General features: G+C 33.2%; 1 protein-coding gene across 2 annotated transcripts; it reads right to left on the reverse strand.

The window, feature by feature from the left end:
* Nucleotides 1-1,238: 1,238 nt before the first annotated feature.
* LOC145269005 (solute carrier family 25 member 35-like) lies at nucleotides 1,239-18,532 on the reverse strand. Of its 2 annotated transcripts, none has more exons than XM_080124595.1 (4): nucleotides 18,365-18,532; nucleotides 14,654-15,148; nucleotides 5,787-6,005; nucleotides 1,239-1,576 (listed from the first exon to the last, which is right to left on the reverse strand). In XM_080124595.1, exons 2-4 carry the CDS (start codon nucleotides 15,074-15,076, stop codon nucleotides 1,262-1,264), a joined length of 957 nt encoding a protein of 318 aa, XP_079980721.1. In that variant the 5' UTR covers nucleotides 15,077-15,148; nucleotides 18,365-18,532; the 3' UTR covers nucleotides 1,239-1,261. The 2 variants fall into 2 exon arrangements, with proteins under 2 accessions (XP_079980721.1, XP_079980722.1); XM_080124596.1 differs by lacking the exon at nucleotides 18,365-18,532 and adding an exon at nucleotides 16,521-18,333.
* Between the last annotated feature and the right edge of the window lie 4,777 nt (nucleotides 18,533-23,309).

Below are 23,309 nucleotides of genomic sequence, written 5' to 3' on the forward strand. Positions count from 1 at the left end.
TTGGGAGATCATTGATGTGGATCAGGAAGAGAGTTGGACTCAGGATGGACCCTTGAGGGCCTCCAGCATTAATACTGTGGGCCTCTGATTTCTGCCCATCAACCACTACTCTTATGAGCCTATCAGAGAGAAATGATTTAATGATTGAGAAAACATTTTCAGTTACACCGTAGCTGAAAATCTTGTGAAGTAGGCCCTTATGCCATACCTTGTTGAAGGCTTTTGATATGTCAAGAGCAATTGCCCTAGAAAGGAAGCCTTTGTTGAGAGATTCACTAATCCTATGAGATATAACCGTTAGCACATCTACTGTAGATCTGGCAGAACGGAAACCGTATTGCATGTCTCTAAGAACATTATTTCTGCTGAGGTGGTTGACTACTTCTTTATTTAATATGGATTCCAGCAACTTACTCATGACGCATAGGAGACTTATTGGTCTATACTGAGAGGGAGATGACTTATCACCTGAATTCTTAAATACGAATTCTTAAATTCTTTTCTTAATAAAATTATTTATTTGTTTCTATCCACCAAGTCTTTTCTCTTTTCATTTTTTTCTTTTCTTTATTGGTAACATTTTTATATGTCAAAGTGACTTTCATTAAAAGTGACAATAATAATTTTGACAAACTACATTTTTTTATAAATTCAAAATTAGAATAAAGGAAAACTCTAAATTATTAATATTGTAAAATTAATTGTATTTACAGAAAAATAATATAGAAGAGATTTAACAACTTATAAGAATTACACAATATATATATAATTAAAATATTTACAAAATGTATTCATTAATAAGTATTTTTGTTTAAATTTGTAATTAAAAATATTTTATTATAAAATATATAGGCATTTGTTTAACATTTTATCCATATGTATTCATATATAACATGATCTTTTTAAAATGTACCAATAAGAACATATCTGAAATGTTCTACTATACAAAAAAAAACAATTTTAATGGTTTTGAGTGAGCAGCAGAAGTAAATAGAGCACCAATGATTTTGTTTCTTTGGTGAATTTTACGTCAATTATTATAATTGCTTTTGTGTCAAGAAAACAGAAGTGCTGCTGGCATTTTCATTGTGACATTTTTAAAAAGAAGTTTCACTTGATAAATTTTTCTGATAATGACTTTGTAATAGAAGATAAGAGTCTCAAAACAAGAAAACATTTTAAAAATAATTGATATAATAATAATCTGAAATTTTGCCAATGTAAATATTACTCATACAAACAGGTTGGATTTTTTAATTATTTAACACTTTTCAGAAAATTGAAAGTATAATTTTCTAATCTCAGTCCAGAATACTAAACTAAGAACTGTGTGGGGGCCAATGCGAAATAAAACAGGTCCCCAACCTTTATAAAAGCCCCAAAGTCCTTCTTTTTGGAAAATTTTGTAGAAACAGTTAATTGGTCCTGTATAGAGGAGTCCCTTGCCTGAGAGATTGACACCTTGGTTATAAAGACGAGTTGAAACCACATCAAAGGGAGTCATGAACAAGGTGACAAGTATCCCGCTGATCATGCTAGCAAATAATGCATTCAACCAACTGTGTGGTCGGAAAATCTGAAAAAAAAAAAAAAAAAAAAAAAAAAAGTCAGATTTTTAAAACTTTATAAAATATGAATCTGTCAGGTGCAATGGATAAAGTGCTAAGTTATAATCAGTCTTCTGGGTGTTGCAGAATACATACATATATTATTAGTATCAGTGCAGCTGATACTAATAATATAATAAGGAATGACTCATCCTCTTTATATGGGTTGTTGCACTTTATTATTTTTTTTTTTTAATAAATTTGATTTGATGACCTCTTTTTATGAACAAATACAATTTCCTTTCCTCTAGAGTTTGTTTTATTAGCAATACACATGAAAAAATTGAAATAGCTTGAAATATTACAATATTGGTATGCATAGAAAGAGCTTGATGAGCTAAGAAAGAATCTTTTTAAATTTTTTAAATCTGATTAAAATTAAGGAAGTTATGGCTATTTTTGTGCCTCACACGTTTGGATATTTTTTCCTCTTTAAGACCATATGCGTTTCGTCACATTTTTTACACTACTTTTTCAGTAAAAATGTCATATCTTTGTTAAAACACAAGACTAAGAAATGAAATTTACCATATAAGTGTATTTTTGTACAAGGAATCAGAATATGCAACTGAAAATCTCCCAAAGTTTATGGTTTCCAAATAATCTGCAGTAAATGTGCATAAATATGCAGCAATTCCTTAAAAATGCCATGTATCCATAAACAGAAAAGAAGTTGCAGAACTCAAAGTTGAATTGTAATGTGCTTTATGTACAAAAAACTTAAATCTAAACATAAGACCATTTAAAAATGAATATATTGCAATATTTCTTTGGTATTATTGTAGATTAACACCTTCTGTTTAACCCAACTCAACTCCTTCTGACCACCCCTCCAAAATGTGATTCTACCTTTTTAGGAAATTATGTATAAAATGCCATGAAAAACTTTAATGAAAGATAAACAAATTATTTTAGAATTGAATGTAAAATAATTTCCTATTACAGGTCATTCTAGCATTTTAGGGCAGTTAACTGTTTTTTTTTTTTCTATGGGAAAATATGCATGCTTTTTTTTTTTTTTTTTAAGATGATTATGTGTAGTTTTAAGAGGGTTTCTATGCAATGAGAATATGGGGAGGGTTGCCATTCGGACTTTGAATTAATTGTAGGGCTAAGGAAAATTATGTGTGAACATACTGAAAACTTGACAGAGACAAAGCTAACAAAAACAATATTAGAGGGGGGAGCGGTTAGTTTCACAAAAATTTAATGTAAAATAATTCATCATTTCCTGGCCATTCTAGCATTTTAGGACAGTTAACCAATTTATTTTTATGTGTATTTTTCTTTAAGGAAGGATCTATTTTTTGTTTGTTTGTTTTAGATGCTTGTATGTGGCTTACAGAGGTATTTTGTTGGGGGGGGGGCTTGCCACTCGAACTTAGTGTTATTGTTAGGGTTAAAGAGTGTTTTAGGAGGAGACTTGCCACACATAATTTGTATTAGAGGTGAAGTTAAGAGAGCTTTTTTTCAAAAAGAGCGTTCAAAAATTTGTTGATTTCTATTTTCGAGGTTGAAGGTGTTAATTCCATAGGCCGTTTATACTACGCTGGAGCAGGTTGTAAAAATATCTTTCGCTTAATAAGTAGAAAAAAAATAACGAAATAAAAAGCTTCCTAATTGTAGTTTGATGTGTTTTCTAACTGCTTTTAAAATTTCAAGAATATTGATATAGATTTTGAGGGTTTGTATTACTATGCACATAGATTCGAAAAAGTTGTCAAAAAAAATATATAACAAATAAATGTTATCAAAAGCAAGTTACTTTTCTACCTAACTGGATAATTTTTTAGTGTTTTTATTTAATGTAACATGTTTATTCAGCTTGAAAACAGTGTTTACCGATGTTTTGGAAAATTTAAAATGGCGCCCGACTCTCTTGAAACGGTAAGTTTGGGGAAAAGAGTTAAAAATAAAAAAGTAGACAAAATACTGCTAGAAACTCGCTCAATATATGTTACCGTGACATAGGCTGACATATATTCGGTGAGTTTTTAACAGTATTTTGTATAGTTTTTTTTATTTTTAACTCCTTTTCTCAAACTTACCGTGTCAAAGAGAGTCGGGCCGGGCGCCATTTTTAATTTTCCACGGTAAACACTGTATTTTTTTCGAGCTGAATAAACATGTTACATTGAATAAAAACACAAAAATATATCCAGTTTGGTAGAAAAGTAACTTATCTTGCCTTTGATAACATTTATTTGTTATATATTTGTTTTTTGACAACTTTTTCGAATCTATGTATAAACGAGATTTTGATACTTATTTTGATTTTGAAAAAAAAAACATTTGTGGCTGTTCGCAGTAAAACATTGTTTTAATTCGCTGTTCAAAACTAATTTAAAGAATAAAAGTGCATGCAAGCTATATATCTACAAAAGTTTTTGTTTTTTTAACCATGTTTTTAAATTTGACGAGATTTGTGAGAAATTGCAACAGATTTATAATGCCGAATTGGTTAGGATTGTTGTTATTATATATTCTGAAAACCGAATAGTTCTAAACTAATGTTATTCTGATAACAAAATAGCTCTAATTAAATATAAGAACATTTATATTCATATTTTCATGTTTTTCTTAATTCGTTCTTGAATAAAAATTAAAGAACGCGTGTTTGTTTACAACTGTGCTATCGCTGATTCTACAGGCTGGAGCTGCTGCTGCTGCTTAAACTTCATTTGACCAAATTCGATAAATATAAACAATTTTTTTTTTCGGGTAGGTCCTTTTAAATTATCAATTACCGCGGTCCTACTCAACATAAAACAATACTTTTAATTGATAAAGATAGTAAAAAGATTGATTTACTTACTACTGGGTGTCCGAAGAATTTTTTTTTCAAAATGTTCAATACTCGTCATATTAAAGTCTTATTTTTAACACGACAAAAAAAGAAATGGTCAAAAATATTTCGGACACTTGACAGTATTAAGATTAACACCTCTTCTAATTGGTTCCCAAATTTCATGACGAAATTCTTCATACAATCACGGTACGGACCTTTAGAAAACAGGGGGGGTCATTACAAAACCTTACCGAAAACGCCATTTTATGACGTTCACATTTTTATCACTTTATTTGCTTAAAACTCTTAAAATATATAATGTACATTCATATTTATTAATTCATTTGAAAGTATATTCATTTCCGAACAAAACAGTAGTAATTTGAAGACTTGAAGTGCTTTGGTTTAAAAAATATGGCTATTTTAGTAGAACTACCTTGAAATCTGTGATTATCCAAAGCGTTTTTTCGTCCGTGTGTATTACTAGTTTTATGGTTGTATACAGATTATATGGAGAACTTTGCTTTTACCCCAAAGTGATATTTCTAAATTTCTTTTCTTTTAATCATTTAGACTGTCCACATAATAAACTTTTAAACCATTTATTAATTCAATCCAACAGTCACTAGCTAGTTGGTGGTCTCAATTTCCTAGGAAAGTTCATTGTTCATTTCCTTTTGCCATGAACTGATTTATATTCAAATTTTTAACTTTAAAATAGCCGTCAATTTTTTGCAATTCGTTTTGTCTCATTTTGTGAATTTTACTTGATTTTTGCTGATTTCTTTTTTTATTTTTCAAATAAAATAATTTGCTGATTAATACACTCCAACAGTGGTTATTAAAAATAAAATCGAAATATATTAAAAAATTATTTTAAATTTTTATTTTGTAAACGTTAATAAAATGTGTGAGTTGTCTTGGCATGATAATTGTTGATCAAGCCATGCCAATCATCTATTGATGCTAATATTATTGGAGATTTGTATGGCTAAATCTATTATAGAAAAGTTCTATGGCTGATACAAGTTCTTCAAAAATATAATACATGATTAATTACCACATGGGCATAAAGCCAAAAGTAAACTAATATCTCTGCTGCCCCTACCCCCAAAGTGTATCAAGAATGGTGGACTAATTCAAATAAATTAACATTTGCAAAATAAAAAAAAGAAATCTTAAACAGAGTTAAATAATTTGGCAGCTAAGAATTTCAATATAACTCATAATTATATCAAAAATCTATATCACATAATCTATTTTATCAATCAAATCTTAGTATCCCACTGTACCCTATTATATCACGTCTTTATATCACACTCTCCAGTTAATCTAAATTGAAAAAAAAAAAAAAAAAAAAAAAAAAAAGAAGATTCTTTTGGGTTCATTACCTGAAAACCAATGATAACTTCTTTGGCAGTAGAAAATGTGGACAACTGAATAGCTGAGCCTATAGTGACCCTGGGAACAGCACCACTAACTCCACGCCACAGTCCTGTTAAACCAAATTCTTGATAAATACTTGAAAGACCTTTCACCATTCCAATATATTGATGCTGATGGCCAACAGCAATGACTTTAACAGCTTGTGCTTGGAGTTGTGTTTTTACCTGAAGAAATAACATATATATGAATGAATGACACATATGAGGATAAAAAATTTGGAAATACAGGGCAACAAAATGTACAATTATAGAAAAAAAAACAGAAAACAATTCAAAATAACATCAAATAACAAGTAAATCCTTTAAACAGTTTATTTAAAAAATTACTTCTTCAACCAAGAACAAGAACCAGACAATACAATCAAGTCAAATGTTGCACTATTGTTTGTAACATTTTAACAGAACACAAGTAAGTAAAAAAAAAAAAAAAAAAAAAAATTCACCATAGCAAATATACTGCATTCAATTAAGTGATCTTTAAAGTGAAAAGGAAATAGATGAAAACAACATAAAAAATTTACTTTGGGGTTCTTGCAGAGGCGAGTAGAGACAACTTTGCTTCATAAAGACAAATACACTTATTAGCAAAAAAAAAATTTTTTAAATAAGCGCTAGAATTTTGCTTCATAGAGACAAATACACTTATTAGCAATGAAAAATAAAAAACACTATAATTTTGTATAAAGACAAATACACTGATTAGAAAAAAAATTATAAGCACTAGAATTTTGCTTTATAAGGACAAGAACACTTATTATCAATGAAAAAAAAACACTATAATTTTGTATACGAAACACAAATACACTTATTAGCAAAAAAAAATTATAAGCACTAGAATTTTGCTCCGTAGAGACAAGTAAACTTATTAGCAATGAAAAAAACACTATAATTTTGTATCAAAAATAAACAAAAATACACTTATTAGCAAAAAAATATTATAATTTTGTATCATAAAGACAAATTACATTGGCGACAAAAGAAAAGGAAAAACACTAGAATTTTGTAATGTAAAGACAAATACACTCATTAGCAAATAATGAAAAACATCAGCTGTAATAATGCTTGCAGTGAACGATGCCATTTGGAAGCACGAGTTGTATTTCCTGTTAGATAGAAAATGGCTTGATTTAGCAGTATACCCAGCAAAGTTTTAATGATTCTGGTATTATGGTTACTACAAAAACAATATTGTTTTCTTACCTATGTATATATGATTTCTGAATTATATCCTTGATAGATTATATATATATATATATATATATATATATATAGCCATTTTATATATCATTTATAAGCACATTTTTCGCTCTATTGAATTGTGTTATCCATTACCGTTCTTAATCTCTTCATTCATTTTTTGCAGGCTTTTCGACAGCATGGATAAAATTCAAATCTGGACGATTTTCTTGTTCCAGTTCAAACTAGGCCGAAAAGCTGCAAAGACAGCTCATGATATCAATGATGCATTTGGCCTAAGAACCACTAACAAACATGTGGCACAATGGTGGTTCAAGAAACTTTGCAATGGTTACGAGCGCCTCAAGGATAAAAACGGTCACGGAGGGCCGACTGTGGTTGATAATGAATATTTGAAAGCCTTAATTGAAGCTGATCCTCACAAAACCACACGAGAAGTCGCTGTTGAACTCGAGGTCAATCACTCAACAGTTGTTTGCCATATAAAGATAAAAAGTTGGATAAATGTTAACGCATGAATTGAACAATAATAAAAAAAATCGTCATTTTGAGGTGTCTTCTACACTCCTGCGCAACAAAAATGACTCATTTCATAAGCAGATTGTAACTTGTGATGAGAAGTGGATCCTCTACGACATCTAGCAACGTTTGTGGTTGAATGCCGGAGATGCACTTCCCGAAGCTGAAATGACACCAAAAAGAAATTATGGTGACTGTTTGGTGGTCTGCAGCCGGTCTCATCCATCACAACTTCTTGAATCTTGGCAAAACGATTACGGTGGAGAAGTACTGCTGACAAATTGATCAAATGCACCCGAAGCTCCAACGTTGTGCCCAAGATTGGTCAAAACGAAGGAACCAATTCTCCTTCATGACAACGCTCACCCGCATGTTGTTCAACTGACCTTGCAGAAGCTGAACGAATTGTGCTATGAAACTGACTCATCCGCCATATTCACCTCTCGCTCACTGATTATCACTTTTTACAACTTCCTGCACGTAAAATGCTTCAAAAGCAAAGATGATGCCAAATCAATCCTCAATAACTTCATTGCTTCCAGAACTCCGGATTTCTATGCTAATGGGATAAATAAACTTGTTTCTCATTGGCAGAAATGTGTTGATTCTAATGATTCTTATTTTAATTAATAAAGTATATTATAAAAGAAATTATTATCTTTGGAATTTGAATGTCAAAAAACAAAATTATTTTTGCACCAACCTAATAGTTCCTAAAGTTAAGGCAGTTTAATTTAATACATTCCTCTTGTTTCTCCTGAAAATTTCAGAGCCATTAAAAAGGGACACACTTCAGTCATAGTAGCAATGAGAACATGGAAGCTCAAACTATACTCATCAGCAAAGTTGTATCAGAATGGAAGGCAATCCCAATCCCATGATTATTGAGTTTGGACCTGTGATTGATGCTGATCTGCTGTTTCTCGTTGACTTGCTTCAGCAACTCTCAGCCTGCCATATTTATTCTGTTGAGAATGAAGAAAATCTAAGGATGCAGAATGTGATTGTTGAATCCACAATCGTGCATCCTCAAGTCTGATTGCACATCACTTTTCTGTTTCATTTTCATGAATTTAAATCATTCGTTCACTGATGCCTGTTCAGCCTGAGTTTCTTCCAGCTTGAACTTCTATGGGGCATTTAAACTTAGAGAAAGACAATGAAAATGTTGATGTTTACAAAAGACAAAAAGGAAATATATATAAGACTGACTTTGCTATGAACATGTATGTGAGCATTTTTTCAATATTTTTCTGGCATAAAAGTTTAGTGTCATATCGATAATAAATCAATGAAAAAAAAATGAGAAAACTTTTTTAAAGAACATCTATCATTTATGCCCACAAAAATTCTGGCTACAGAACTAAAGTCACATAAGCCTCTTCCAGAAGATCATTTGGAAATCTGTAAAAACTGAAATGTTAAACAGATATTTAGTAAACCAACAAAATAAGTGCGATGGATTGAGCTCCAATAATTTCTGCTGCGAACAACATCATTTGGTAGCACATATGGTAGACTGATTATAAAGAAGTGAGATGAATTGAACTGTCTTTTATTTACTAAAAAGAAATACTAATATGGTGGACTGATTATAAACATGTATAATCATGTGAGCATTTAAAAATGTTGAATTATTAAAATTTCCAGAGTTTGTTTTTTTTGGGGGGGTGGGGCGGATTCCTTTAAGATGATGTTTCATAATTTGTGTATTCTTTTTTTGATGGACTGTTATCCTCATCTTCATAATTGTTGTTTCACCACATTTCAGCCAACTCATCCTCTGGCCTTCTTCAGGTGATTAAAAAAAGAATGAATGCACAATTAATGAAGCCTCAAAGGATTCCAAAAATAAAAAAAAATACCATTCGGTACCTGACAATGGAAGATCAGATAAGAACACAAACTTGGATTTATAAGACTATAAAATCCAACCTTGATTACTCTTTAGGGTCTGTAGCACAGTGGATAGGGTCACTGAGTATCTACGGTTCCAGGTGAGTATTGTCTTAAGATAGTAGTTTCAATTGTACCCAAGCAGGCCAGACAATTAGTTGACCAAAATGTGATGAGACAACAACTATGGAAGGCAGTAACTGCTGGAGATAAGATAAAGGACTCAGTATTGCTATCCCATCATGGCTAATCATCTGAAGAAGGCCAGAGGATGAGTTGGCTGAAACATGATGAAACAATAACAATTATGAAGATGAGAATAACAGTCCACAAAAAAGAATGAAGGCATAATAAATTTTTTTTTTTTTACATAAAAGTTTAGTATGTTCTCAGTAATAATTCGATGAAAAATTGAACAGAAAACTTTTTAAAATAACATCTTGTTAAAAGGAGGTTAGGGTTGACTTTGTGACACTTCTAAACAGTGAAGTGATAGGACAAATATATAGGATAATGACAAATATCGCTAAAATATGTAAAATAATGACTAATTCAATATTGATTTGTTTTTAAAATCTTGCAAAATTTGGATAATTATCAAATTTAATAACATTTTTATAAGTTACTTAATAATGGAAGGAATTATTTTTATATCATTATTTTCCTGAAAAGTTCTTATTAAAATATTTCTTGTCATTTACAAAATAAAGTTGAGCCTATTTTTTATTTTTTACCAGTTTCTCCTGGCACATTTAGGAAAAAAATTTCTTCAACTCTGTTATTGACAGCCTGCATTATTTAGTTGTAATAATCTTTTTTTGCTCAAATGTTAGCTTATGCATATTTGATTGCAAAAGACCACCCATGTTGTACTTTTGTCCATGATGCAATTCTACATCAAACAATGCAACAGTAGATCGATTTGGTGATGTCATTCCTTAATTGATTGAGAACTTTGTGATTTCTAAGCACAAATTTTAAAAAATTACACTGGCTAACAAAAAAAAAAAAATTTGTCAATTTTCAATTGTTTGTCAATTTTCAATTATTCCAGAAATGCTGTCACTTTTTTTCTATCAGGTCTAGTTTTTCTGCTATTGAATATTCTCCCTCTGTAGGAAGATGATAGCTACAAGAAAAGAAGGCAAATCGAAGAAACAATATTTTTATGTAAATAAGACACATATTCATGAAATCACACCAAAATATTCAGAAAGATTGAAGTTGTAAAAAACGCTAAGCATAGACATCACCATCCAAAATTGAGGTTTTACTGATTTTCTAGAATGGGTGCTCTGGCATCATCATGCTTGATAGACCAACAGTAATCTGCAAGCATGATGGCATTCCAATGACCTTGATAGAGAACTTCCATGTCACTGATAGAAGCTCTCCCCTTGCTTGTTGCTCACATCACCTAAATTTTCTGGAAAATAGCAAGATGGCTGTGCAAAAATGTAACTTGATGCTCATATTTGCACCCGGTTGATGGAGACTTATGAGTAATGTTTAAAAAAGCTCTTTGTAGTTGGATGTCTTAATTTTTCCTCAAGAAGAATTTTACTACATTCGTAAACACCGTCCAGGCACTTAATTCTGCAAGATTCATAAAATTACAGAAATTTGTATCCTTCATTAAATTTCGAGTCTGGAGTCCATCAAAAATTCCAGTTTTTAATTTTTCTATTTTCATGCAAATATATTTGAAACAATTGCCAGCTTTTTTATGCAAATGAAACAATCGTCATCTCAAGAGCCTTCACAAACTGTTTCATGATGTCAAGAGGAGGAAACAATTTTGGAATGCTCCACCAAAGCCAGAATATTGAGAGCCAGAAATCAGTTCACTGTGCTCTGTTCTTGCCCTGTTATTCCATAAACACAAGAAGCACGGAAATTCTGTAGCTCAAGGAGAACCCCAACCATTTTCAAATCGACACATACGATTCATTGGTGCTGTCTGTATGAAATATTTTCGAGAACAAATTTGCTTTCATCATATTTTTCTTTGAGGGACATTGAATGGCCTAGAGGAACTGATCTATATAAGTTGCCATTGTGAAGAAGAAAACATTTTAAACTTCTTTTGGAACTGTCTATAAAAAAGTGCCAATCTTGAGAATAATACTGTTCAACACCAAGCTGGCACAGCAGGCCGGCAATGTTGTTGCAATATACTATGTCGTTTTCCTAAGTGAAACATGGCAACAATTCAATATGACATTTTCTATAGAAGGTTATGAAAGTTTCAGACTGAAGTAGATTTTTTCTTGAAGCTAAAAATTCAGAAGATTCTTTGGAAAGGTTTAAATCTCTAGTCAGACCATTAAGTTCTCCTTCAGAAAAAAGCTGTGGTAGTGAAGAAGGAGGAAAACTTACATCTGAAACAGTGGACAAAATAGAGGTATTTTTCAGAACTAGGCAATTCCAATTCAGGTAAGCCTTTAAACACTGGAACAGGAATTTCATTGCAATGTGGAATTGGCACTTATTGCAGACTTGAGTTTTAGATAAATCAACAAATTCGTGTTCTTCCTGTTGATTCCCTTTGTTTTGACTGCATAAAAGTAGCAGTCATCGAAATGGTTTTTCGATTCATGCCAGACCATTGAAATACCAAAGCGGAGTAACTTTCTATTCTTTTTTGTCCACTGTCAAAAATGCTCAACACATTGTTTGCATACAATATAGGTTACCCATTCCTTATCTTCATCATCCAGCATTACTTTGAAGTAAACAAGATAAGCACACTTCACAAATTCACTGATCCTTTTTCTGTTCGATTGCAACTGAATATTCCCCGAAAATACAGCAAAACACATTTGGACTGTTTAAACAACGTCGCCAAGGAGATGATGTAGCCATGCTTAATTTTTTCTCCAAAAATCTACAACGAAAGTAAAATAATGCAGTTTAATTATTTCCTGTCTGATTTATAAATGAATTCCTAACATTAAGAGAATAAACCTTACTTTAACCCTGAAATCAACAAAAACATGTCACAATCGATAAGCCTATTTACTACTCAGTGTTCACTTCTTACCAACTACATACCTCATTGTATAGCAAATTTGACTTTTACTTTAAGGTTTGTGATGTCAATCTAATAACATACATCACAATAACAAAAAAGCCAGAATATATATAAAAACACACCTAATGTACTGTCATCGCACACACCTACACTTCAGTCAGTAAATTATTCTAAAAAAAAAAAAACTTTTTAAATAGCGACTCTAAAGACTAATACATAATTCATACATATAAAAAATTGAAAAAGAAAAAATGACAGGTATGAGAAAGTAAAAGTAATAACAATAAATGAGGAGTTAAAGAAATTGAAAGCCCAAATATGTTCATAAATAAATGGAACATGAAATGTCATGTTGCATGATAAAGTAAACAAACACATTATCCAGAAGAAGAAATGAGTAAAACATACCATTGATGCCGGGGATGGGGGTAGATAAAGAAGAAAGAGGTGTGTTATGTTGCCAGTGGTTACAAAAAGGAAGTAAAGACCAACTGGAAGAGGAAATTAGGAAGAAAGTAACTTTTTAGTTAAAAGTAACTTAAAGGGAGATAATGGATTCAAAACAGCTTATGTTAGAGGCCGTCATGAGACAAATAAAGAGATGAAAGAGGCTGTGACACGGGTCAGTGACACGCTTATACAAGAGGACACCCATGACGTCTTCAAGAAGTTGTTGGAATGGTACAAGTGCATTGCAGCCAGACGAGATTACTTCGAAGGGGATTAGAGTTTCATGTGTGCCCTATCAATAAAAGTGCTCATACGAAAAAAGTCCGGAAACTTATTTAAGGCATGTTGTATGACCAAACTTTCACTACATACTCTTTTCCTCCTCATGCCATTATTTTTATTTGTGCAAATAAATATTGTTTGTTAATGTTGTTTACTGTTTTTCCTCCTTGTTCAGATGAATATTTTTTTTACTTCAACTTTTGACAAACTTGCTATGTTTGTCAAAAGATGACACACATAAGTTTCCTTGTGTTGTGTTAGTTTACTCATTTACTCGTAAACTACTTTATCCAGCATGAGAGTGGGTTGCAAAAATAAGTGAAAGCTGCAAAGTCCACTAAATTTCCAACTACTGCCAGATATTTATGTACCTTTTACTAAGTCAGCGAAAACTATTAAGACAGAATAAAATCAAACATCAAATATGAGTGCATACAAGTATGGAATTGAAATTCTAATCCAAAACAAAGACTCATTCAAATATACATTAACTTTGCTTTTACTTAGCATATAAAAATATTAACTTTGCTTTTACTTAGCATATAAAAATATTAACTTTGCTTTTACTTAGCATATAAAAATATTAACTTTGCTTTTACTTAGCATATAAAAATATTAACTTTGCTTTTACTTAGCATATAAAAATATTAACTTTGCTTTTACTTAGCATATAAAAATATTAACTTTGCTTTTACTTAGCATATAAAAATATTAACTTTGCTTTTACTTAGCATATAAAAATATTAACTTTGCTTTTACTTAGCATATAAAAATATTAACTTTGCTTTTACTTAGCATATAAAAATATTAACTTTGCTTTTACTTAGCATATAAAAATATTAACTTTGCTTTTACTTAGCATATAAAAATATTAACTTTGCTTTTACTTAGCATATAAAAATATTAACTTTGCTTTTACTTAGCATATAAAAATATTAACTTTGCTTTTACTTAGCATATAAAAATATTAACTTTGCTTTTACTTAGCATATAAAAATATTAACTTTGCTTTTACTTAGCATATAAAAATATTAACTTTGCTTTTACTTAGCATATAAAAATATTAACTTTGCTTTTACTTAGCATATAAAAATATTAACTTTGCTTTTACTTAGCATATAAAAATATTAACTTTGCTTTTACTTAGCATATAAAAATATTAACTTTGCTTTTACTTAGCATATAAAAATATTAACTTTGCTTTTACTTAGCATATAAAAATATTAACTTTGCTTTTACTTAGCATATAAAAATATTAACTTTGCTTTTACTTAGCATATAAAAATATTAACTTTGCTTTTACTTAGCATATAAAAATATTAACTTTGCTTTTACTTAGCATATAAAAATATTAACTTTGCTTTTACTTAGCATATAAAAATATTAACTTTGCTTTTACTTAGCATATAAAAATATTAACTTTGCTTTTACTTACCATATAAAAAGGACTGCCGACAATGGCTCCAACACAGCCAGCAAAAGCTCCTATGCATACACTTTTGTAAAAACTGACATGTCCATCTCGGTCGCGGGTAAATCTCATATTATCAAATGCTTGAAAAGTTCCTAGTCGAACGCCGTTCATAAAGAATTGGTACCATAAAGCTGGTACAAGTCCTTTCTGTAAAGCTTTGATGCCATCGTTGCGAGCAATTGTGTAAAAGGCATGGAAGACGTGACGATAATGAACTGGGTATTGACCTTTGGCTTTTAACTCACCTTGGAGTTGCATCCGGGTCTTCACTACTTCAAGAGGATTTGTAAAAAAGCCAGCACCAGAGGTGGCAATGCCACCCAGTATAAATTCAACCTTTGAGGTGTGCTGACCCTTAGCTCGTGTTTTATGAACTTGCGACATAATGTTAAGATACTATAATAATCTATTTTTACAACTTGCCACTTTTGAAGGCACCATATATGGTTGTTCTCACTGAAAAATATATAAGACCAACATTGTAAAATCAACAAAAGAAGATTTCTTAATTATTTCTTTATATAAAAAACAAAGCGTACTTGTAAGGAATCAGCAGAGGATTTCATAACCCTAACCTCAAATACCGAAGGAGAATTCTTAGTCAAGCTCAGAAATTTCCGAAGGAGTTTATAATTTTAAAATCATGAAAACAAAAATAAAAAAGCAGAAGAAACTATGCATGTGAAAAGTTAAATTAGGTTTAAAAATAAAATAAAATAACGCCTTAAATAAATAAAGTTAAATAAAAAATAACTTCCTAAAAATAATAGCAGCTTTAAAATTGTAAACTGCTTCGACCATTTCCGAGATTGAACTGGGATTTACCGTCAATATTCAGAATGGACTTTTTAAGATCTGAAATCCTCTGGGTGACCATGTATTGCAAGTACTAAAAATTAATTTTAAAAATGATACTTATACAGAGAAGATACCATGCTGAAATAATGATGTTATTATTTAGAAACTCATTCTTAACATGAGGAGGGGAGGTTGTTCCATTCTATATTTACACCTAACAATTTAATAAAAGATACTGCAAAATCTGAATTTACTTGCAAATACTATTTGTTTTTTTAAAATAGCATAGTACCTCTACATAAGCACAAAAAAAAAAAAAGATAATGAATGCAACTTTTGCAAGAAAAGTTCACAAATGTACTCGCCATCTAACATGGCTGAACTTGAATGGAACGAATCCAAATTGCTGCGATTTCTTTTTTTTTTTTTCAAAGGAGTTACCACTTATCAAGGCCCGGAGGCCACTCGAGGATAAGGGTTAATGAGTACAATATTGTAATAATTGTTATTAGTGGAAATTTGGTAACTTGGATTACTTAAGGGGACGGCTCATCAAGAACTTGAAGATGACTATTTAAGTCAGCTAGAAAGTAGGGAAACAAAAGAGAGTTCAACGGCCATACAGTTTTAAGAAAGAAGTTTTGTTCATTGAATCGACGATTAGGTTTAGGCACAGCTAAAGGAGTAAGGGAAATTATTGATAGTAGTTTCAACTAGACGAGTATTTTTCATTAAAGTTAGGCAAGGGGAGGGACTATAGATTGCATTTGACGCCATTTTATCAATTCTAAACTTTATAAAAAAAAATACGAAAGACTTACATAAAAAATAGAGATTATGTTTGAAGCAATACTTTTTGTAATTTTTATAAAAAGAAAAAAGTTATTAGATCATTTTCGTTTTTTAGTTTTTCAAATTATAAATTGACAACTAACATGGACATGGAAAGGAGAGTATAGCTCACAATAGACAACAGAATGAAAAAAAAAAATGCCCCCCCCCCCAAAAAAAAAAAACAAATAAATGTTACCAAAGGCAACTGTTTTCTTTATGTTATTGGGTGTGTTTCTCTCAGTATTTTGTTTAATTTCTGAGTTTTGAGCCATTATCGACACACCCAAGACGGCATCTTCGTATCGGCCATCTTGTTGCAACTCAGCACTTGTTTTTCGAACCGAATAAACGCTTTAAAATACGTTAACACACAAAAAACGGTCTATATCAAGATTTTTTTCCAACTCAATAAAAAAACTTTATGAAAGAAGTCGTGGTGCTTCTTCAGTTTATTGCCGACATTGAAGACGCCATTTTTTTCCACGCACTTGCTAGTAAAATTTAAGGGGATATATCATTATCTGGCCGAACGATTACTTCCGGAAAGGGAAATACTAAAAAAATTTTCACGCAAATAAATAACAAAACAAAATTGGAAATGTTTCGATTTAATTAATGAGAACGGGAAAGTTTTTCATGGATCATTTTTTTATTATTATTATTAAAAACAGAAAATGAAATGACATGTTCATAAGGGTTTAAAAATTTATCAAAATAATTGTAAAAACATTGATTGAAAAGTTTGTGTAAAAAATATAATTTTAAATTGGATTTGAATAAAATAGTTTTTTTGTTTTTTTTCTCGAGCAAACAAATTAATTTAAACAACAAATTAATTTAAATAATTGTTTTTTTTCTTTTTTCTTTAACTGGGAAGTGGGTACAGTTCTTTAATCAACTCTAACATACTTCTTAGCGGACTGTCTCCAAACTTTTGTCGCCACATAAATTCGGCTAGATATGAGTTCCACATTCTAATTTTTTTTTTTTTTTTTTTTTGCCTCACACCACATACGCTGAACATGGTTTGTGGTTGAACTTGTAATTGGGCCCACAAAATTATACTGGTGTCGCACGCAAATGGTAGAATCCTTCCTGAGCCAGATTGTCATAGGCATTCCAGCAATCTGACACTATTGTCGTTCCCGGTCTTATGAACCGCTTTATTACTGGAATTAATGTTCCCGCATATGAGGAACGGTTACCAGAAAACCTGATTTTGTGGCAGGTTCATATCCCGCAAATACACATAGCTGGCGTGGTAACCGGCCAGTGTGATGTTTTCGTTTTGAAAACAAACTTTCGTCTATCCCTTTCTGGAAGTAATCGTTCGGTCAGATAATGATATATCCCTTAAATTTTACTAGCAAGTGCGTGGAAAAAAATGGCGTCTTCAATTTCAGCAATAAACTGAAGAAGCACCGAAGTAACGATTTTTTTTGGAGTTGGAAAGAATCTTGACATTGACAAAAAAAAAAAAACTTATCTAGTTAGGTAGAAGAGTAACTTTGATAACATTTGTTTGTTTTATATTTGATTTTTGACCACTTTTTATTCTGCTGTCTATTGTAAAACATACCCATTAGACTTTAAAACTTTCTAAAAAAAAAAAAAAAAAAAAAGGGGGTTGTTTTTTAGGCTATTATTTCTAGAAAATAAAGCGGTACTTTAGCTTTATATTTTGCCAGAAAGTTCCATAAACATGCATAGACTATGCATTGCATAGTTCATATTGTAAATATAGGCTACGTAATTTTAACTACAAGTACACACAAATAACATTTTTATACCTTTTTTTTTTAGTCAAAATTAACAAAAAAATATTTGCAAGAACAACGTAAAAAGTGAATCCAAGGGCAAATATGGTACCGTTACACGATAAAATATTCTTTTACGTAAGATCGGGGGGGGGGGGTTACCCGCTCTAAAAATATGATTAGGCAACCCTTGTCTCATAGAACACAATATAAACATATTATTAGATTTTCCAAACATACTTGAAGGTATTTAACATAGTGCGATTATATGGTGCAGACTTACATAAAATCTTATTACATTCACCTCCACTAGCCTTTCCTTTCGCTTTAAAATAGTCCGATACATCTTGTATTCGGCACGTTGCCTTATCTTCACCCGGTGTAGGTAACAATAGCAAAGGGAGGTCACTCTACTTGCTTAATGCAACTAGTCGAGAATTTATTAGTTGTGTAAACAATAATACACACACACACACACACACACATTCTGTCTGTCTGTCTGTCTCTCTCTCTCTCTCTCTCACACACGCGCACACATTCTGTCTTTCTACCTGTCTCTCTCTCTCACACACACACACACACACACACACACACACACATACAGCGAAAAGATACGATACATACACGGTTGGAAATTGGCACAAATGAGGTTCAGAACATACATTTTAAGAAAAGAACGTTAGCCATCAGAAAATTAAAGATGGCTGCCAGTTTTCAAGATGGCTGCAGAAGCAAACCTGACAAATTTCAATTTTTAAAGAGCAACTCCGATTAACACAATTTGTTTATGGTCCAAAAATGAAATGAATGCATTCTCATATAATTAAGCCAATTATGCCTTGAAAATTTCAATATTGCCACCATTTTTCAAAATGGCGCCTCATAGATTACTGTATGCGATGATATTTTTAACTATAACCTTGCCTGTTTCTATGCTCTGTGCCGAGTCTGAGGTGAAAAAATTCACTGCCAAATATTCGTTACACTAATGTAGTTTAATATTAAAGCTTTTGGCTTGTGATACCTTAAGAATGATGTCAAAGCACAACCAAGGCACACTGGTGACATCACTGCTGTGAAACTCAGCATGGGGTTCAGTGTCGGCTTGTAATGTACTAGCTGTAGTTTTAGTTACTAACTGTTGTGGTGGTAAACTAACTTTAGACAGTAGTTTCCTAAATGCTACCTAATTAGCCACTTATGCATCTCAACTAGAATTGTAGTTAGTTGTTGTGGTTGTTAGATAGCCGCACCTGAATTGACAAGATGTGCCAGTGCGGGAGAGCCAACCCAAGGGTAATGGGACTTTAGTTACCTGGAAGGTGTACAGATCGCACGGGATCTAAACGGCATTAAATGAACGATCGGATTAGGTGTAGGGCAACAGATGCCTCAGCCTAGTTGTATCTCATACTTCAATGTGCTTTGATGTTTTGTACAGTTAGGCGGTAAAAGATAGCCCATCGGGCTTCAACTGTATGCACAAAATGTCTGCGAACAACCCATTGAGTAGCAGAGCAAAAACTGGGGGAAGTGTTGCCTTTGTCAGACAGACATGAGAGAGGAGTTGAAGTCTCCTCCTACACGATATAGTTCTGATGGCTATTCCATGCTAGTCACAAACATACAACAATTTCAGGCAATCAACTTGTTACCAATAAAAGTAAGCTCATCTCAACTAGATGATAGAGGTGGCATTGAGGACACATTGAGACAAAACAGTGCAAAATACCATCAAACATGTCGTAAAGTTTGAACATGCAACTAAAAGAGAAGCTGAAATTTTAATCAGTTCTGATGAAACTAACACAAAAATGCGAAGAACGAGTAGAGAGATGGAATAGTGTTTCCTTTGTGAAAAGAAGGAACCAACATCAAAGCTGCGGCAAGCCATGACCAATGACCATGCAACTGTTATATTACAAAACTGAGCGTATAGAAAGCAAGAAAGTGACAAATGAAAAGGTTGAGTTTAAACGTTTATTTAAAGTTAAAACGATCGTGAAACAAACTGTTTGGTGTGTCAGGATAAATTTGATGGCTGCAGTGGCAATGGGGCGTCAGTAAGACTGCTGGTCGAGTGTTGATATGAGCTCAGCGATGACCTAAGTTATCATCAGGCCGAGGTGGGGGGGCAATCCTCAATAGTTGGTGTCGCTGGCGAGGAGTTAACAGTTGTTGGCTGGTGAGTTGCGGTGATCTGGAGGCGGCTGTGGCGGAAGGGGGGTAATCTTCAAGGCTTGCTGTCCAATATCACAAGTGAGATGGCGGTGGTGTGGTGGCGGCGGATGTGGTGCTGTAATTTCAGTAACTGGTGTCGCTGGCGAGGGGTTAACTGCTGCTGACGGAGCGAGATTCACAGCCTGTCATGTAGGGGCCGATCTGAGCCGATCTGCCTGCTTGTCAAAAAGGCAGTTGCTTTTATACTAGCGATGCGGACGTAGTAGTGGACAAAAGGTGGCTTTAACATTGGTCAATGTTTTCGCTTTTTATTTGTGTTTGTTTTTTGTGTTTTAATATGTTGTAGGGAGTCGTCTGTTTGATGTTTGTATACATGTGTTATATCAATTTAAAGCTAAGAAAGTTGTGAATGTATTCTAGTAGGTGTTGTACTATTGCAGTGTTTCGTAAAATAATTATTCGTGTTTATATGGTGCCAGAGATGCATCTGCTGTTATGTTTGTGTTCTGTATTTTGATTTTTCTTTTGATGTGTGGCTTCCTCTGGCGGTTTTCTTTGTTGAAGTGAGGTGCGAGTTATTCTATTGATGTGTGTAAATAAAAAATGGGATTTGAAGTTGTCGTGTGTGTTTAGTGTGTTCATTTATGTTGTATCGACGAACAGGCTTTGTCTTAGCATCAGCATTATTATCACTGTCACTGCTCCTGCTGATTTCTGGTTTATTCATGTAAATATGGAGGGATATGCGATATAACAATGCCCCCCCCCAGGTCTTGATCATATTTATATGATAAGGTCTTGATCATATTTATATGATAAAGTCTTGATCATATTTATATGAAACACGTGAGGAGTCCCCTTGTTGTTCTTGCAGGGATTTTCTTTGGTTGATCAGCTTGTGAGGTTGGCGTCAGATTCTCCTCAACGTTGTATGTGGTATCGTGCGAAGGGTGTTGTTTGTTGATGTTGCAGCGTGGGGGTGGAAAAGTTTTTATAGAAAGGTGGGGAAGGCGTGGGGCTATGCGTCGGATATGTACAAAGTGTATCCAGGCTTGCACTTGATACATCATGTTGTTTGTTTTGGTAATCATAAAGTTTCCTATCCATTGCAGGTGGGATAATTGTTGGTGAACCTGTCTTAGTAGGGCACTAACTTGCATACCGTATGTTCCTGGGTCGTCGCTCCTGATTTCCTTTCTGTGAGGTGTCGGGAGTCCGATGTTGGGGTGGTGGGCTGAGATTGTGTAATGTGGGGAGACACCTGTGGCTTTGTTGGTTGTGGCATTCATGGACGAAAAGACGGATTGGAGGACGTCTGTCCACTCACAGTTTCTGTCTTCACATAACATGTGTTCTTCATTGTTTGGTGCTGTCTTTCTATGTTTCCTGAGCTTTCTGGGCGCCATGAGCAGTGGAGCTCCTGAGTGATGGACGTTTGTTCGCAGAATTGTTGGTAGACTTCTCCTGTGAAGTGTGTGCTGCGGTCGGAGGAAACTATGTGTGAGATCTCTCTGTGTCGTAGGAAGAACTGATATAATCCACAAGTGGCATCAATAGTGTACGAGCCTTTTTCAAGCCTCACACAAAAACATGCGTTCACATTTCAAGCTATATTACTTGTCATATACATACGCACACACAAACATACGCACCCACGTCCGCACACGTATATATATTCACGTTCGCGTACATACACTCACATTCACGTGTATATACACACACGCTAATGTACACATATGTACTTACACACGCACACACGAACGCATACATACGTCACTTCCACTTTCTAAGGAAATACACACATGCGCAAAAGACCACCGGAAACGAGTATAAAAGAGAGAGCAACAAGCGGCTCCTCCTTTTTAGGCCCAGCTTTCGAGCTGGTCGTTCTTCGGACTGACCGCGTGCGTCACGCCTACTTACTACTATGTATGGGGCACGAGCTAACAGTCCGTATGTACATATTCTCACTCTTTCTCACTCTATCACTGGTCCCTTAGAACACCTTCGCTGACTGCTAACTGACATCAACCCTCTATCCTCTTCTTTGTCTACACGATGGACAGCCATTTCTCATTCTATTCCATTACTCACTTCAATTCCCATGCGCGAACAAACGATAGTGACCCGAACTTGAGATGAACACACATTTCCTTTTCTTTCTACAACACCAGTCCACACGCGGACATGAACACATGTTATATCTAAAACATTCTTTCAACAGTAAATAAACGACGTTTATCTTATCCATCAATTGAGTCTTTGTTTCCTTCAATTCCATTCGTTTCATTATTCTTTTGTAACGGGATTAGGATTTATATATCCTAGTCCTTTACAAAAATAGTGACCCCTTTATTTTAAAAATGAAATGAATGAATTTGAATGAAGCACTCATACACACACAGACTCTCTCTCTCTCTCTCTCTCTCTCTCTCTCTCTCTCTCTACGACAATACACTTTTCTTCTCACCAGTGAACAACGAGAGACGCACGGCAAACTATAAACTTTCTTCTCACCAGTAAACAGCGAGAGACGCACGCCAAACTAACCATGTGTGGTGCACTTTTCTTTCATTTGTTTCTTTCACAAAAGAAATTCTTGTTCATTTAATTCAATTTAACACGTCATTCGTTTCTTCCTCGAGACAATTCATTTTCCCTATTTTGTACCACCACCACAAAATGGTGACACACGAATGCGCCAGGAACACACATTTCCTCCTATGCCACAAGTCCACAATAAACTGGCGCCCGACTGATGTGAAACGAACAAGCATGGCGACCCTACCTTTTTTTAAATTAATTGTTTTGAGCGAGACGCGCGTTTTATTTGATAAAGAAAAAAACGAACTTTTCAACAAGAAAAACCAGGAATAACTACTACAAACAACACTGACGAAACCCCTCGTCAGACTCAGCAGAAAAATAAACACGGAGCTGTCGACTTCATAGCGAATTTAAAAGAAAAATTTGAGCTCGACAAACATTTTTCACGGTTTGCTGACATTACCCAGCAACAAACGCAAGGAGCAAAATCATATAGGCCT

This window comes from Euprymna scolopes, chromosome 4, assembly GCF_053919585.1.
Source record: "Euprymna scolopes isolate OS-2025 chromosome 4, ASM5391958v1, whole genome shotgun sequence".
Lineage (NCBI taxonomy): Eukaryota > Metazoa > Mollusca > Cephalopoda > Sepiida > Sepiolidae > Euprymna > Euprymna scolopes.

What these genes read in the sequence shown, in the direction of transcription:
- LOC145269005 (XM_080124595.1), bottom strand. Translation starts at nt 15,076, where the DNA reads ATGTCGCAAGTTCATAAAACACGAGCTAAGGGTCAGCACACCTCAAAG. An exon ending in TCGGCAGTCCTTTTTATATG is followed by an intron (nt 6,006 to 14,653) that starts GTAAGTAAAAGC and finishes TTATTTCTTCAG; the next exon opens with GTAAAAACACAACTCCAAGC. An exon ending in AAGTTATCATTGGTTTTCAG is followed by an intron (nt 1,577 to 5,786) that starts GTAATGAACCCA and finishes TTTTTTTTTCAG; the next exon opens with ATTTTCCGACCACACAGTTG.